The sequence below is a fragment of the Ammospiza nelsoni genome, chromosome 3 (genome assembly GCF_027579445.1).
Source record: "Ammospiza nelsoni isolate bAmmNel1 chromosome 3, bAmmNel1.pri, whole genome shotgun sequence".
NCBI lineage: Eukaryota > Metazoa > Chordata > Aves > Passeriformes > Passerellidae > Ammospiza > Ammospiza nelsoni.
Genome location: NC_080635.1, coordinates 5,942,109 through 5,959,089, shown reverse-complemented (window position 1 = coordinate 5,959,089; position 16,981 = coordinate 5,942,109). Strand labels below are relative to the sequence as shown.

Here is a 16,981-nt window from a genome sequence, read left to right as displayed (position 1 = left end):
CGGGGCGCGTCCATCCCTGCACCGCTCCGGTCTCCAGAGCCCGCCCCGCAGCTCTGTCCCTCCGGGCTGCGCTCCTCCCGACACGCATTCCCAGCTCCCCTGGGTCCCCCTTGTACATCCATGTCACCCGTGTCCCTCTCCCGGCCCAGCCACGTGCTCTCTCGGAAGAGGAGCCGGGACATCCACCCTTGCCCGTCGCTCTCCGCCACTTCCGCACGCCGGGAATCCCGAAGAGCCCCGCTGTTCCCAGCTCCCAGCGCTGCCGGGACAGCCCAGTGCCCGGGCTCCTGGGCACTTGGCAGCCCAGGGACCCGCTGCGCCAAGGAAACACCGCAGGCCGTGGGGTTTGCATGTTTTAATGATGGTTTAGAGAGATGCGGATAGATGTGAGCTCACCGCAGAGCCGGGAGCTCAGGCATTCCCAGCCCCACATGCACAGGCTGGCGTGAGAGCAGCCGGGCACACGGTCCCGGGGCTGATCCTCGTCAGCGCCCCGTGTACCCCAAATCCTCTCAGCACCAGGGTTTCCCAAGGGCTGCCACAGCAGACACGGTCATGGAGCACGATTATGAACGGCACAGCGTTGCTCTCCCTGGAGAGAGCTGCGTGTGGAGAACGAGAAATGCTGGGAGCAGGGACATGCAAGCAGTCCTGAAGGGCACTGGTCACAGTCACCTGGATGAAATCGGCGATTGAGCCTTTCTTAGACTTCTCTGGCGTTCTCCATGGACTGTGGGATTTCAGCAGAAGCACAACATGACTAACTCGTATGGAACAAGCCACATGGGAGTTACCTGAAACCCAGAGTCCAGTGGAACCAGACCCTGCTGGACAACGCAGCTGGAACACCTGGGCCAGAAATTCTTCATGGATGACATGAAGGGATACAACTAAGACTAGAGACATTCTGTGGTATGGTAGGTGTCTTCTGGAAACCCAGCAGTATCCTGGGTGAAAGCTCAGGAAAGAGAGTAAGACCTTTTCTATTGACCTTTTAGCTGAAATAAACTAGAAAACATTTATTGTTGTATATTTCTAAAAAAAGAAACAAACAGAAGTCTCACAGGGGCTTGTGAGCATCACTTGCAAGGTGCACCCAAGGCTGCAATGCCCAGGCCTCAGCCACACACACATCCTCTACTCCACCTTGTAGCTATAGGATTTTGGGCAAAACTTTAGGCACTGTGCTCTCTGTCCTTTATCATTTACCTTCTGTGCTTTACTTTGGGGGACACTCTGAGAGAAGGTGGAAAATACACATTTTACTCCAGAGGATGTTGCTTATTCCTGAAAAATTCAGCAAACAGAGGATTCAAGTGTCCCTGAAACTCTACCTTCCCCAAGCCCAGCTGGAAAGGCAGGGTATGAATAGCTGCATCATCTGTAGTTGTGGCTCTACCACCAAGCATTATCTAAACTTCCCTTCTGAGGAGAAGGATGGGTCTAGCCCCCAGAATCTGAGCATTTCTTGGCTCATTGTGATGGGGAAAATTTTCTGTTCTCATCTGCCCTAGCGTTTATGAGAGCTCAGACACATCCTTGATGAGAGCAGTTGCTTTGAGGTCTTCCCACTGCTGGACAAAAACCATGCAGTTTTAAAGCTCAGCTAAGCCAACATGAAAATATCAACGGAGATGTGGTGAACTTTGCAATCTGAGTAACAACCCCTTAACAGCCTACATTTTACCTTGGTGAGTTACCACCACACTTCACCTGGACTGCAGTGAAATTCTGACACCTCTGTGCTATCAGAAGGTTAGAAAACCCAACCAATCCTTCCCCCAACATCCTTCTCCCTCCTTATCACTCAAGCCCCTTCCTATCAGAATTGCCTGCTGCATGAAGAACTCGGAAATCTCCATCACAAGCAGAGGTGAGTACACCAAAATGCTGGGATCTTCTGAGGAGGGCAGAAATTCCATTGCTGCTTCACTTCCCATTACACACAGGCAGCTTGTAATCTCCACAATGCCCTCCTGTTTGTTTGTTTGTTTGCTATGGGGAACAGGAACTGCTTTCTGTCCATGACCATCTCTCCCTGCCAGAGGGATGTGCTGGGCTCACACTGCCAATTCAGACACACTTCACAAGGTGGGACACATGACAGGTTTAGGTCATACTTGAAGCAGATGTTTGCTCTGAAATGCAGAGACCTCAAGGAATCTAACCTCTCCTTCCCCCCAAAGCACCTGATTTCCCAGATGTGTGGCAAACAGGAATGTCTCTCTTGGTCTACAAAACCTCACCCACCTTGCCCCTAGCTAATATCAAGTTGTGGACTGTGTTCAGGGCAGAAGATTACAGTATTTGTCAAACAGATGAGAATAAAACTGGCTGGAACAAATGGGATTTGGGTAGAAAGATTTCAGATCCAAGCCTCAAGTAAATAATGAAGGGGAAATCTGAGAGAAGAGCCTAAATTCATTGCAGTGCCTCAGAAGAAACTGAGATCAGGTTTCTGCTACTTGAAATACTCAGCACAAAAGTGATGCTCAAAATCCTACAGCCTGCTGCTGAGTTCTGAGGGGGTCTCTCTACCTCTTTTAAGCAGAATCCAACTGCCTCAGACTGGGACAATCACTGATCCAAATCTCAATAGGAAAAGGGATAGCTATAAATAAAGAAAATCACCTTCCTTGCTTGGGTTAATTCACCACCTGCAGTTCAGCACCCTTTACCAGCCATTGCCTGGGTATTCAGCCAACCAGCTTGGAAAATGACCTAAGGAAACTGATTTCTTGGTGTTCCTGGTTTTAGGCACCAGGAGAGCTGGCTCCTTTCTATGTAACAGAGCAGGAACAAAGGAAAGGAGTCACCTATTTGGAGCTGAGCTAAGGCACTAATGATGCAGTAGGTGAGGAAAGGATAAACACAGCAGGAGGAGGACAACTCCATCGTTCTCTCCACTCAATTCCCTTAAAAAACCCAATGTTATCTCTATAGAAAAGGAGGAGCTAATACAGCATTACAGTATCCCTGCTGGGGTTTCATTTTAAGGTTGTTCTGTTGTACTCCCAGAGAGATTTGTTTCAGGTATCAAAGTCACAGGAGCTGTTTCTAAAGTGGATTTTGGTGAATGCAGGCAGAGTTATCTGAGCAGCTCTGGCTCATCACAGCTCTGTGAGGATGCCTGTTTTGTTGTTTTTCCCTGTGGTCTCCCAGAAAATATGAAGCCTGTCTCTATCACTTTTTGGCATGTTACTGAGATAAGCCACCAGAGTGTGCTGACCCGAGGGGTGCAGTCTCTCCCTGTTCACAGAGGTGGCAGCTGTGTCATGGTCACAGCTTGATGAAGATCGAGGATGACTGGCTCATCTTCTGCCCAGTGTCACTGAGGGGGAAAACGCTGGAGATGGCTACATCCACAATTCCTTGGCAGAGCTCTGCATACAGCTTCCTAAGAAATGAGAGAGAGAGAGAGAGAATCAGACACCCAAGCAGGACAAACCAGCCAATTTTGATGTTTTTATGTAAAAATGCATTTTCCCAGCAAAATCTACAAGATCCTACTCCCATCACAAGGAGTTTCAGGGTGGCAAACAGGGGGAGAGCAGTATCTCTTCCACCTCCTCCCTGTTTACACCCACAAATATCTTCTTTTTCCATGGTGGTAATTCCCAGTATTGCTCCCTTTCACAAAGAACCACAAAACCCATTACCTATGTTTACAGTCAGAGGCTCGGCTCTGGACCCTCAGGCCCCAGACTTGAGTCTCCACAAGATGCAAAGGGGCAGAAAACATCTCAGGGCTCCCTATACCAAACTTCCAGCTCTGAGAGCTGGGATTTACTGCACCAGACTCTGTTCACACTGGAATGTGCCCCAGAAGGGCTGCTCTGATGCATTCCTGGTTTGATGAAATGTTGTTCTGGGGTGCAGCTCAGGGGCTCCACAAGACCCTCAGACATGTGGGATGTGTTTCACCATGGCACAGCAGGATTAGGGAGAAGAGAGACAAGGTGTTTGAGCTAACAACAGCTTCATTTTCTGCTGGAGGAAATGCACGGGTAACCTCCCTGAATGTGCTGGCATCTGGCACATATTTAGTCCCAAACCTGCTTTTCCCAGGATTAGCAATGTCTTTACTCCATGTCACTGGGGCTGTGTGACAGTGAGATGTTTTTTTTCAGCTCCTGGGAATGTTATGACTTACAGCAGCCATTTTTTTCCTCTTTAAACGGGAGCTGTGTGATACAAGTGCTACAAATAAAAATAACCCTGAACAGAAGTCACAACTAGCCAAAACCTACCTCAGCTGCTTTCAATCTTCCAAGTGCCCAACAAAGCCCTTGCTCTGCTCTTCCAAGAGGCACAAAACAAACAGGGCACTGCTGCAATCCGAATCCACCCAGCAACAGCCAAATTCTACCCTTACAGCAAGACAAGGAGGTGCAAGGCAATAATTGCACCATGATGCACATGGGCAATCCTGGACACAGAAAGCTCCCCAAGCTCTAGCCCTGAAAAAGTTCCTCAACAGGCTGTCTGGTAAGGTTTGACCTGCATTTTTTGTCTACTGTTAGTGATGATCTAACCTAATTTAATCAACACCTAATCTCATAAAGTTCTAATGCAGCGATGTACAGCCTGTTCTGTTTTGCTGGTTTTTTTTTTAATATGATACAGATGCTCACTTAGCAAAAATTTCTGGTCTCCTGCAGCTGTCTCAGTCATGCAATACAGCACTTTCTGCTGTGCCTACACAGAAATGTTCATGGCCAGGGCTGTTGGGCTGTTCCAGCCTCCCTGTGGCTGCTGGAAGAAGCTATAACCTGATTTCTGAGATACCAAAAGGGTTAATTCAATTTTTACTGTGCCTGTGAACTCTTAGCAGAGAAACAAGGCATGCAAAATCTGCTTTCCCAGCAAGGATGGCTGGAAGGTAAGAAGACATCTGGCTCAAGAATGCAGGCACAGCCAAAACAAGGACTTAATATGGGAACCAACCTGGGGAGGGTTTTTGGTAATGGGCAAATTGTAACATGCATTAATATAAGCAAGACACTTGTAAAATCACATGGACACATAAGGTCAGGAGTTATCCCCCGTGTGATTTGAATTAATGATGCTCTTAACACTAAATTGGTGTTGAGTCTTTATTCCTTAGGTTTTCAGGGATTTGGTAACATCTGCAGCATCCACAGTGTGCTCTGTGGTCCTGCTGCCTGCAAATTGAGTCACTCACTTCCAGCTGCTGCCCTTAATGCTCCTCATTTAACATGTGCTCACATAAACAGCAGCCACCAGTGGTGCCACAACAGAGACTGAGAAACAATCTGACTCCCAAAACATTAAATCTGCAAACATAACTTCAACCCAAAAGCAATAAAAATGACCCAAGTGATACTCAAACCTATTTGTTCAAAAACCCAGGTTAATGCCTCATCCCACATGGGAAAGAAGCTGGGGGATACCAAACACAGACAGAAGAGTAATGAACCCAAACTGACTGGCACTTGGGAGTCCAGTGTTAGCCTGGAAAACTCCCTCACCATTCATTTTCTTTCACCTTTTTCACTTGGAGCTGGGACACAGCCATGTTTTGGGTGAGGCATGTGAATGGTGGCATCACAAGGGTGTTCCAGAAACTGATTTACTCACTGGGCACATGCTGGGGCCCCATTGACTTCTATCAGCCAGACCTTCAGCTCCTCATCCACCATGAAGTCAAAGCCAAAGAGCTGGAAGCTCTGGTAGTGAAGATGCTTCGTGCTGATTGCAGGCTCTATACACATAAGGCAGCTTCTGTGAAGGGAGAAACAGGAACTCAGGGTTAAGGCTGCTGTGGACAGGTTAAGTAGGAGGGGTTGTCCTGGAACTCTCCCAAATTACAAGTTATATCCAACACATGCCATAGTAACCAGGTCCAAGTGAAAATCCATGTGGGGACACCCCTGAGTTAACTCACAAAGAGCTGGAGAGCATCCTCCCTCACCACTGGGTCAGGCAAGCTGGAAAACATGATGTGCAATGCCACCAAGGGCTGCAGCAGGTCCCCAGGAACTGCCACTGGATGCTCATTTGCCTTCAAGTCCCTCAAAGATTACACCACATCTTTTTTAGTGCAATTAACAGCAGTGGGGTACTGGCAAAGCAAATCCCTTCATGAAGGACTGCTTTGTCAAACCTGGATTCTGTGCAGCACCAAGATCTCTCTCCAGGCACCTTCTCTGCCCAGGAAGGAAGTGGCTCTTGTGGACTGAGGAAGATGACCCAGGCAACAGCCATGTGCTGTGCTGGCTGATGGTGGGGGAAGCATCCACAGTCTGCACACTTAAGTTCATCTTCACCTTCTCTCTATCACCTTTATGCCTTTCTTAATCTCAGCCTCTCCAGCCCTGGCTCTCTTCCCTTTTCACTCTATCCTGCTCCAGCCACAGCTGGCAAATCACAGAGATGTGGACACACACCACTGAGGCAACAGCACTTATGGTGGTACCTTCTCACTGAGCAGTGACATGGGGCTATTTATGGCCTTATCCTAAATTTCTGCAATTGAAACCCTTTCCTTTTTGCTCTATGTCCATACTCCCTGTCCCTGAAGGGTTTTGCCCTCTTCAGCAGCAGGGAGCTGGCTACCTTATGATGTGTTTGATTTGCAGTAAGATGCTGTTCTCAAGCGTTGTGTTCAGGGCATCCATCAGATACTGGTTGAACTCCTCGAAGAACATTTCGTTCCCTTCCTCATAGCGCCCATAGTTTTTGGAATATTCCTTCTGGATGCAGTGATTGGTCAAGTGGCAGGTTTTGTCCTGGAAGTTAGCACTGTTATATGGTTCTGAAGAGGTCCGCAGGACACCCTCTCTGTAGAGGTAGATATTATATTGATGATCCACAAGAACCCAGCTCCTGGGGGAACAAACAGGAGGACAAATTCTACTCTCAGTGGCTCCCAAAGAAACAGCATGAACAAGAAAACTGCTGTTACAAAGGCAGGAGAGGTTACCTGATGTCAAACTTGCGATGCCCTGGCTCTAAAAGTAGAGGATTCTCCAGGTACTTCTGAATCACGTGCACTTGTCCCTGCTCATCGATGAAGTCCAGGAGCTCTGAAGCCTCTGAAGAAATCAGGATCCCTTCCCCTGGCACAGAAAGTTGAAGACAAAATTAGGCAGAGGATCCTTCTACCTTTGTTGGAGCTTTTTCAGGCCCCCAGTGGCTCATTAGCCCAAAAAGCAACACGCAGGAACCCGTGGCCCCAGGGTCAGCAATGGCACAGCCACTCCATGGGAATGAATCTGTGGAGGGATCTCTCCCTTGCCACCCCCAGAAACCAGCCCTGCTGCAAATGGGAACCAAGGGCATCTGACAGGGCACAGCCTGCCCAGGGCATGTCTGCAGGGGGGTGGCTGCTGAGGTGTGAGGAGATGCACAGCTAACAGGGACCTGGGCAGGCAGTGAGGCAGCTGCTTGGCTTGGGGGCATTCTGGTTTCTTTTATGTCTTTTTTTTCTTTCTATCTAGGCTTGGCAGGGGTAAGACGATGTGGTGGTGGCTGTATTTGGCACTTGGCAAATTTGGTTTTGTTTTTCCCTGGTTTTCAGCAGTTTAGAGAGAACAGGGAGTTTGGCACATTATCTATAAAGATTTTTGCCCTTCTTTTTTATTTGGGGAGGGAGATTTGTGGGGTTTTTTATCCCAGACTCAAGACTTTCCCTGTCTGGCTTCTCTGGCTGCCAGAGGCAGTCACACATGCACACTTGTGCAGCGCTGCCCTGCTCACTGAATTCACTTAAGTTATTATTAAAATCATTGCTGAATAAGGAAAAGCACCATTTTAAATTGCTCATCCATGTACTCAGTGTTCCAGCTGTGGAAGCTCTTCATTAAAAAAATGAACTGTGCCATTTAAACACTCCTACATTTTGGCTGAAGCTGTCACTGTTCATCTCTTGCAAGAGTCCAAATAGCAAACTTCTGTTGCAGAGCACTGAAGAGAGCCCATTTTCCTTCTGGGATTTCATAAAGGAAGGGCATGGTGCCAGGAGGGATAAGCCAGCTCAGGTAAAGTTATCAAACCCTCCTCTGGCACTATGCCCATTCTTGAGGTATTAAGTTTTCTGGACTAAACCTGATTACTTAGTCTTAATTTTGTGCTGAGTGTTTTTGAGGAAATACTGTGCAAAAAAAAACCCCACTCTTCAAGGGGGCATCAGAGGGGTAACAGAGGTTTGAAGCACAGGCAGGGTTTGACAGGATCATCCAACAAAAAATGCTCCTAGCTGTGATTTCTGTGATTGCTGTCAGCACAGCCCTGCAGGTACTCCCACTGCTGCATCCTCTGCTCAGCTTTCCAGCTCTACTGTCCTCTCATTCATCCCAGCACCCTCCACTGAAAGGAAGCCTGAAATTAAAGTATCTTTCTCACCCATGATTTATGCAGAGGGCAAGATTTTTTAGTCTCCTGATCACAGCAGAGCAAGGCAGAACCTTGCACTGGCACAACTTCAGGCTGTGCACTGGGGAAAGGAGGGGAACAACACCCCAGAGCCAGCAAAGCTGCTGCAGTGGGGAGATCAGCAGGCACCTGCTCCACATGGACAGATGGCAAACCCAGGGGAGGGTCAGGGCAGCCACCCAGTGAGGCAGCAAAGCAGCTTATGTGGGGCAGCTGGCAAAGAAAACACCAAAACCTCCAGCCACAGCTGCCAACCCTTCAAATGTTTGACTCAGGGAATCCTAAACCTTGAATTTTCCTGTTACTGATGGATGACTAAACTGTTGTTAGACCTGTCCCAAGACAAGGGCTGTGCCTGAGCTGTATCTTTCTTGGTAATTAGCATGAACAAGCTTTCTTCTTCATCAGAAGTAATCCCCAGACATATAAAACTTCCCTCTAGAAGATTACCATGAGACTCTGCTTTCCACTTTAATTTGCAGCAGCACAGTGATGAATACAAAAGGCTACTCTGCTTTAGTGCAGGAAAGATGGGATCACATGTGCATGAAGTATCTGAAGAGCCTGAACCTGCTCAGCCTGCAGCAGACCACAGCAACTGCCTTTCCAAATGCCCAGATGGATTTTTCTGCCAGTTTACCCCACAGAAACACATTCTTGCACTGGCATAACAAAAGGACTCATCTCCCCTTCATTCCTGATGAAAACAAGGATACTCTTCCAATTCTTCTTGGTGACAGAGCCAAGAGAGCAGGACAGAGAGGGAAGCTGGTGTAAAGGACAGTTTTATGGTGCAGCCAGCTCTGGCTTTCACATTCTCTTTTCTGCAAGGCTGCATGCAAAGTGACTCTGCAAAGATGAGTAATGGGCTTGTTCTCTCTGAAAAGACCAGGTCCCTCCTCAGGCTGGGCTCTGCTGCACACACAGCAAGGTAAGTTTTTAAACATAGCCATTCTAACAAAAAAAAGTGCCCACGATAAGACCATAACTGACAGAGAGCACACAGTCACCAAAGCCCTGCATTTAGAGCTGTGTCCAGCCACCTCACAGCTCCTTATTTCTGCAGAGTGAGTGATGGAATGACCCTGGAACAAGGAAGGACACATTATCACTGGGGTATCTGTCCTACTCAGATTAAATGGACAGACAGACACTGCATTGATTGTCTGTGCTCTGGTACCTTCCCCTGAGGCCTGGGTACAACTGTGACGCACTGAGCTCGTGGCTGCTCATTGTGACCACAGGCAGGCCACTGGCACCAGGCATGTGAGTCTGGCTGAAAGACAAGCAGGATTTGCACCCAGGAGAAGGCAAGTTAAGCTGCAGCATGGGAAGCTGGGCTCCTTGCCCTTGAAGGCTACTGTCCTGCCTGCTGACTGCCTCCCTGTATCCTGTTCTGCTCCCTCTAAACTGCTCTCCACATTCCCCCCACTTGCTGGTTCCTGCTGTGCTGCAGACAACTTTTATGGAAAATCCTTTCCTTAGGATTTTTCCTCCTGAGAAGCTGAAAGGCCTCAGGAACAAAATGTAAACAATGGTTATCTGCTGCTGTGGAATGCAACAGGTTTGCCTTTGATAGGCCCATCTCGGACAGAGAGCTGAGCCACAAACCTTTATTATCATTCTTTGCTATTCTATTCTTAGCTGGCCTTCTGATGAAACCTTTTCTTCTATTTTTTTAGTACAGTTTTAATGTTATATATATAATAAAATAATAAATCAAGCCTTCTGAAACATGGAGTCAGATCCTCATCTCTTCCCTCATCTAAGAACCCCTGTGAACACGGTCACACTGCTGCCTTCTCCCCACAGTACATTCCCACATTTTGAGGTGCATGTTCATGTCCTAGGCAGCACATGCACACCACCCTGCCTGCCTGCCTGGCATGGCCAGTGGAGCCCTTCAGACACACCAGCTCAGCCAAACCCTGTGACCCTACAGATCATGCAAAAAGAGTGAGGAATGATGAGGAACAGCTCCTGGTGCTGGAGAACGAACCTTTGGCACCAGCAGAGGACTTGGCTATCCACACGTTGCCCTCGTTGCCCTCGCGGCGCCGGTTGTAGGCGGCCAGGAACACTTCCCGCTCGTCTGTCCTCGAGTTGTTGATGAGATGGCGAATTCCATTCTGGGCTGGAGCCACCGGGGTCTTCAGGTTTGTTGGGTAAATCACATAGGACTCAGGGAACCACGTGCAGGACTCCGACAGCTCAGGGCTTGTCTTGATGAGCCTGGGTGAACACAGACAGGCTGTTAATGTCCAGAGTGTGCCCACCTGCATGGGGCCTTTCTAATAAAGAAAAATCATCATTAACTGGGCTCTTTTGCTTGATGATGAATGGCAGCTTATGGATAGCCTGTGCTAAATTATCCTGTTTTCCTTAAACCCTTCAAATTAGGGTTTTCTTAAAGATATCATGGCAACCCAAGCCCACAGCAAAGCACTACTCTTTGAAGCAGAACCTGCATGCTTTCATTAAACACTTTACTGATATAATGAAACTAACAGCTGTTAGTTTCCCCATAACTAAAGCTGGTGCTGCATTCCCTGCACAAGGGAACTGAGGAGGGATTTTCACTGACATGGCTCAGGGCAGGAAGGATCACAGCTGGAAAAAGGAAAGCCAGAGCAGTAATGCTGTGCTGGTGTTTAGCCCTTGATCCCATTCCCACTGAGATAGGACCAGGTGTCCCAGCTGTGCATGAAGATCTCTGGGAAGCCACAGAAAGCAAGGGCACAGCTTTCCCATGTTTCACATCCCAAGGTGTCTGGAATCCCTCAGGCACATCTCTCTGGAGACAGCAGCAAATTCCTGTTAGCAGAGCTCAGGCCTGTTTTCTTTCCAAGTCGAGGGAGCTGCCTGCCTCTCCAAATGCCTGTGCTTTGCTTAAAGCCAAAAGTGGAGTTCTTGAGGTGCTGACTCTCTGTGCATTTGTGCCTCTCTGCTGGGATGGCAGTGAGTCAGTGGCACTTTGGGAGCCCTGAGAAATGTCACTTGTTGCCCTGTGGGTCCCTAGGTAGCTTGATGCATGCTTGACCCTACAGTTAAAAAGGTCAGCCGAGCTGCAGGATATAAAACCAGGTGTGCAAGTGCTTTCAGCACTCCAGGTAACAGGCTAAAGAGGAATTCATCTGAGGAGTGCTCCAAGTGCTTGTTTAAAAATACTCTGCCACTTTCTGGCAAACACCATCACCACTGCCAGGAAAGGAACTGGGAAGAGGCTCTTTGCAGAGGTAGGAGAGGCCTTGGATCAGCACACCCAGGGCTGCATTAGTGAGAGGCAGCACAGACTGTAATGGGCAATCAAAGGAGGCCAAGAGCTCTGACATAAAGATACAGAGTTTGCACAGGGACAGGGTTATTTACCATGAAAGTTCATCCACATTTCCCCAGGAGAGCCTGGCATGGCAGGTCATGCAGAAATAACTCCCAGAGCTCTTCCTGGAGATGTCTCCAAGCATTTGTTTGACCAACAAATCTGATTAGCTAAAGGCACATTAGTGTCTCTTCTCTGTATGGAACAGAGAATAAAAGGAGAAGGTTTTAATTAAATGTCTACAAGGAAAAAGAGCAGATTCGTTTGGGTTTCTTTTTCCCTTTTGATTTGGCTCTAATCTGATGCAATACAGTCCATGGTTTCAAGTAGATGTAACTCAGTGGAAAAGGCATTTCCCCTGAGGTTACAGAGAGGCCTTTGTGCACACAAACAGCTCCAGAGAGCAGCCCAGGAGCCTGAAGACAGCACATGCACAGGGCAGCTGCTGTGTGAAATACCCTCCAAACAGGTTCAACACTCAACAAGGGTTAGAAGGGAAGTTTCTGCCCAGCCCATCTGACATTTCAGTGAATTTCTTACTTCACCAGAGATGCTTTGCGGCACAGCTTGTCTGCTCCCCTGTAGTAATTCACCAGCTGCACAAGTCCAGGTTCGTGGCCTGAGAAGGGGAAACAGAGGTCAGACAAACTCCAAAGTGAACAAAGGCAAAGCAGCTGCTTGGTGCAAAGGACCTGTGCAGTAGGGGAAGGAAAAGGAGGCTGTTTCCTTGCCCTGCATTACAGAAACAGGTTGTAAACTGCTCCCTGTGGTTTCTTTCATTTAGTTATAAAAAACGATGCAGTTACCCACTTGTTTTTAATCTGACACATCCATCTTGCAAAGGAAAATAATTTTTTCCTAATTCACACTGGGAACTGGCAGGTGCTCTCCATCTGCTGGTGTAAGCTTGTAAGAACCAAGATTTCAGTCACTCTTAAATACAGGTGGAGGATGTAGGGAAACACACCCTGACACAAAAATCACAGCTCAGCAAAGAGCCTTTTTTCTTTGTTATGTACAGCACAACTCCCTCTTGGGCCTGAGACCATAAAACACTGGGGAAAACTTGGAGTCTTGCTTCTTTCTAGCAGTTTGCAACAAGACCTGTTGGATACCTGATGTGAGGAGGAACCTCTGGGAGTCTCTGCTCCAACCTCGTGTCCAAAGCCTGAGTATCTCCAAAGACAGATACTGACTTTAGGTCCTTGTCCCAGGGCTTGGCTGTCAAGCTGTGTCCCCTTGACTATACTGGTGGCCCTTCCTATAGTAACTCCAGATGTTTAAGTCTTCACCTTTTCACAGGACAGAAACACTCCTGCTCAGCTGGAAGCTCCCTGAGAGGGACCAGAATCCAGAAAAAGGATTTAGGGTTTTACTTATCCTCCTTGGTACCTGCCTGGGAAAAAAGGCCGGGAGCAAACATTACCTTAAACACCAGGCAGCTGCAAGATCACAGAGAGGAAATATCTATCTTCAGCCTGAAAGTCACTTCCCTGACCTGGGTCACTTTTATTCACAAATCTTTAAATACAAGATAGCTGAAAACCATCCTGCAGAAAAGATCTGTAGCTTCAGGCACTTCAAGGTGCATCCAGCACAGGCAGTTTTTTTTTTTTTTTTTTTTCTGAAAAGAAAATAATAAAACCCCTCAAATTTTCTTCTGTTTCCAGTTTATCCTGGGGAGATGGGCTCATGAGCATTGCCATGGAGCAGTGGGCTGCAACACAGACTTGGGTGGCCCGCAAAGAGGGACCACAAGGCAGGAAGGGAAACTTCTGGAGCATGTTGTGAGCTCTGCAGCATGCATTTAGTGGGATTAAAAAGCTGCCAAGGCACTGACCAAAGTGGCAATCGTCTCCTGGCCAGCAGAGCATGCAGCCCAGCATCCCCTGCTATAAGAGCCTCTTCCTCCTTTCCATGCCCTCAGCACAAACTGCTTTTCTCCTAGATGAGGACACAGCTTAAGGGCACAATCCCCCAGGAATTAGGTTATCAGTGAGAGCTGCAGAGGTCCCTGCAGCTGGGCAGAAGCAGTGGTGCATGCTGAGTCCCCACTTCTCTCCATGATCCAGCTTAGGCCCTGAGTAATGCAAATCCCTACAGTTCCCTGAATTAATGTCTGCTTCCACTGAGTAGAGCCCTTAGGAAAACCAAGCCAGCTTTGATGCAACAGTTGCTCAGGAAGAAGATAGAGCTTTTTGGAAAATGCACCAAAATAACCACGTTATTTTTGGTCTGACTCTACTGATTTCAGGCAACCAGTTTCCTGCTATAGGAGGACGGTTTAAAGATGCCAGTGCCAAAGCATGGCCCCTCTCCATGGGTTATAGACATGGCTTGGCTGTGAGAAATGGTTTGAGTTTTTGTGCATCCCATGGCAACACATGCTGAAGGGCTCAGGGAAGCCCTTTCATCACTCCAGGACACTTTTAGAGGATGGAAGGGGTTAGTCAGAGATGGCCACAAGCCCACCACAGCTGGATGTGCTGTGCATGCCCACTCTCAAGGAACCGCATTTGTTCTGCAATGAGGCCTGATGCTCACAGGTCCTCCATGCTGAGCAAGTTAAAGCACAGGTCTGCCTGCTGTGCCTGCTGCAAGCACATGCGAGCATCCTCGCTGCCTGAGCCTCTCCTGGTGTCTCCCTGCCCACTGCAGACACTGGCGGTGACCAGATGGCACCGCCATGTGATGGGGACTTTCCACGCACCAGTGTGCAGGAGACAAGGGAGAGGTGCTGGAACTGGTGACTTGCAAATTGTTAAGAGCAGCCAGAGATGGGTCTCTGCTGCAAGAAAGGGGCTGCATGAAAAGGGCTGCAAAGCCATCTTGCACCAGAGCTGCTGGAGTGAGGAGGCTCTGCCTCTTCTGATGTTCATGCAGCCAGAAGCAGTGCTGCAAAACCACCCCAGAAAGACACAAACCAGGGCCAAGATGACAGTGCAGCCCCGCTCCCTGCCACGCCCTGCAACGCTGCCAGTGCCTGCCTTGGCTCTCCTGTTCCTGGGCACTCTCCCTCCCTGCTCCCGGGCTCTGCACCATCCAGCAGGGCACAGGGCCAGGGTGGCTGTGCCATGGGGCAGCACCTGCATGGCAGGCAGGGCACAAACCTACACAGAGCCCTGCGTGGTGGCAGAATGACACTGGGGGTCAGGCAGCAGGGGAAAAGGTGGTGGGGCAGGGCTTGTACAGGGCCCTACACACACAGAGCCTCTGGAATTACCCACGCCCTGCTCCAGACAGGGACAGTGCTGTCACCCGCACCGAGCCCTGCAGAGGCACATCCCCACCAGCTCGGCGCTGGAGTGAAGGTTTGAACGTGCCTGGCTTAGCCGTGTTCCTGATGCCTGAGACAGGAGGCAGAACAGCTCTAAGCCCGATACCACATAAGCTCAGCACCGCAGTGTCCGTGCCCAGCAGCAGGCAGGCGATGACACCGGAGCCACCGCGGCCCCACAAAGGCACCGCCGCTTGTCCGGATCCCCCCGCAGCGGTGCGAGCGGCCCCAAGGGCACCGCGGCAGGGCAAGGAAGGCGCTCCTGGGCTGCACCAGAGGGGGCCGGGATCCCCAGCTCTGCCGCATGTCATGGGGGAATCTCCGGGTGACACTCGTGTCATCCCCCCGCCCTTCCCACGGCTTGACCACCCCACAGGCCTCAAGCCGGGCGGGTGTTTGGGGGGAGCGCGGTGAAATCACTCTCCGAGAGCTTGGGAAAGGATCCTTCGAGCCCCGGCTGGCGGCGGCAGGGCCCGCAGAGAGCCGGCTGCGCGGAGACCCCGCGAGGCCTGAGCTTTGTTTGGGCGCCGGGGCGGCCGCCGAGCCGCGGGGACAGCGACAGGGACGGGGCGGGAGCGGGGCCGGGGGCACTGCATCCCCAACCGCGGGGGCTCCGAGAGGCTGCGGCGACCCGCGGGGACGCTGCCCTGCGGCGGGGGACACCGGGGACGGGCGGGCACAGCCGCAGCCACGGACCGAGGGGGAGCGGGGAACGCCGGGCGCCGCTGCCGGCGGCGGGGCGGGCGCGGGGAGGAGCCTTACCCAGCCTGCCGAAGGGGAGCCGGTTCCTCTCGCCCAGCATGAGGTTGAAGCGGGGGTTGTCCCTGCGGAGGCGCCGCCACTGCCCGCTGGCCAGCAGCAGCCGGCTCACCTCGGTGTACACGCTGCTGCCCTCGTCCCGCACCACGAAGGTGTACATGGCGGCGGGGCGGGGGGGAAGGGGCTCCCCGCCCTACCCCCGGCGGCTCATGGGGCCCCGCCGCAGCCCAGGCAGGGCCCTGCGCGGCCGCCGCCGCCCGGGCCGGCTCCGCATGGCCGGGGCCGCCGCCCCCGCGCACCGCCCGACAGCCTGCCCAGGCGGCAACTAACCCGGAACCAGAACCGCCCTCCCGAGCCCGATCCTGAGCCCGAGCCGGCTCCGGCTCCTGCTTCTCCCCGCCCCGTTACGCCGTGCAGCCGCCGGGGCGGGGCGTGCGCCCGCTGGGGGCCGGGCCAGCGTCTCCGCGGGGTGACACCGTCCGGGATCTGTCACTGCCCTGATCTGACACTGCCCGGGATCTGTCACTGCCCTGATCTGACACTGCCCGGGATCTGTCACCGGCCGGGATCTGACACTGCCCGGGATCTGTCACTGCCCTGATCTGACACCGTCCGGGATCTGACACCGGCCGGGATCTGTCACTGCCCGGGATCTGTCACTGCCCGAGATCTGACACCGTCCGGGATCTGACACCGGCCGGGATCTGTCACTGCCCGGGATCTGTCACTGCTCTGATCTGACTACGCCCGGGATCTGTCACTGCCCGGGATCTGTCACTGCCCGGGATCTGACACCGGCCGGGATCTGACACCGCCCGGGATCTGTCACTGCCCGGGATCTGACACTGCCCGGGATCTGACACCGCCCGGGATCTGTCACTGCCCGGGATCTGTTAGTGCCCGGGATCTGTCACTGCCCGGGATCTGTCACTGCCCGGGATCTGACACCGGCCCGGTTCTGTCACCGGCCCCGCCGCTCCCCGGTGTGACTCAGCCCGGTGTGTCCCCTGTCACCCAGGCTTGGTGCCTGCAGGCTCTGCTGCCCTCCGGTGCTCAGGGCCCCTGGGGGTGGCTCACCCCTGAGCCAGGAGATCTCCTCCTTCCTAATCCATTTGGCTCTTCCAATCACTCCTTATCTTCTCCTACATTGCTACCTAATTTGATCCTTCTGCTTATGGAAAGGTCTTCTTGTTTGTAACCATCACTTCTGTCTTCCTCACAAACCTGCA

The 16,981-nt window shown here is 51.1% G+C and overlaps 1 protein-coding gene across 1 annotated transcript; it reads right to left on the bottom strand.

Moving 5' to 3' along the window:
• Positions 1-340: 340 nt before the first annotated feature.
• On the bottom strand, positions 341-15,988 carry TTL (tubulin tyrosine ligase). Its single transcript, XM_059467990.1, has 7 exons — positions 15,756-15,988; positions 12,257-12,335; positions 10,397-10,629; positions 6,947-7,082; positions 6,580-6,849; positions 5,602-5,745; positions 341-3,397 (listed from the first exon to the last, which is right to left on the bottom strand). Exons 1-7 carry the CDS (start codon positions 15,910-15,912, stop codon positions 3,280-3,282), a joined length of 1,137 nt encoding a protein of 378 aa, XP_059323973.1. The 5' UTR covers positions 15,913-15,988; the 3' UTR covers positions 341-3,279.
• Between the last annotated feature and the right edge of the window lie 993 nt (positions 15,989-16,981).

What these genes read in the sequence shown, in the direction of transcription:
- TTL (XM_059467990.1), bottom strand. Translation starts at nt 15,912, where the DNA reads ATGTACACCTTCGTGGTGCGGGACGAGGGCAGCAGCGTGTACACCGAG. An exon ending in CGCAAAGCATCTCTGGTGAA is followed by an intron (nt 10,630 to 12,256) that starts GTAAGAAATTCA and finishes GTGTTCACCCAG; the next exon opens with GCTCATCAAGACAAGCCCTG. An exon ending in GGGGCCCCAGCATGTGCCCA is followed by an intron (nt 3,398 to 5,601) that starts GTGAGTAAATCA and finishes CTCATTTCTTAG; the next exon opens with GAAGCTGTATGCAGAGCTCT.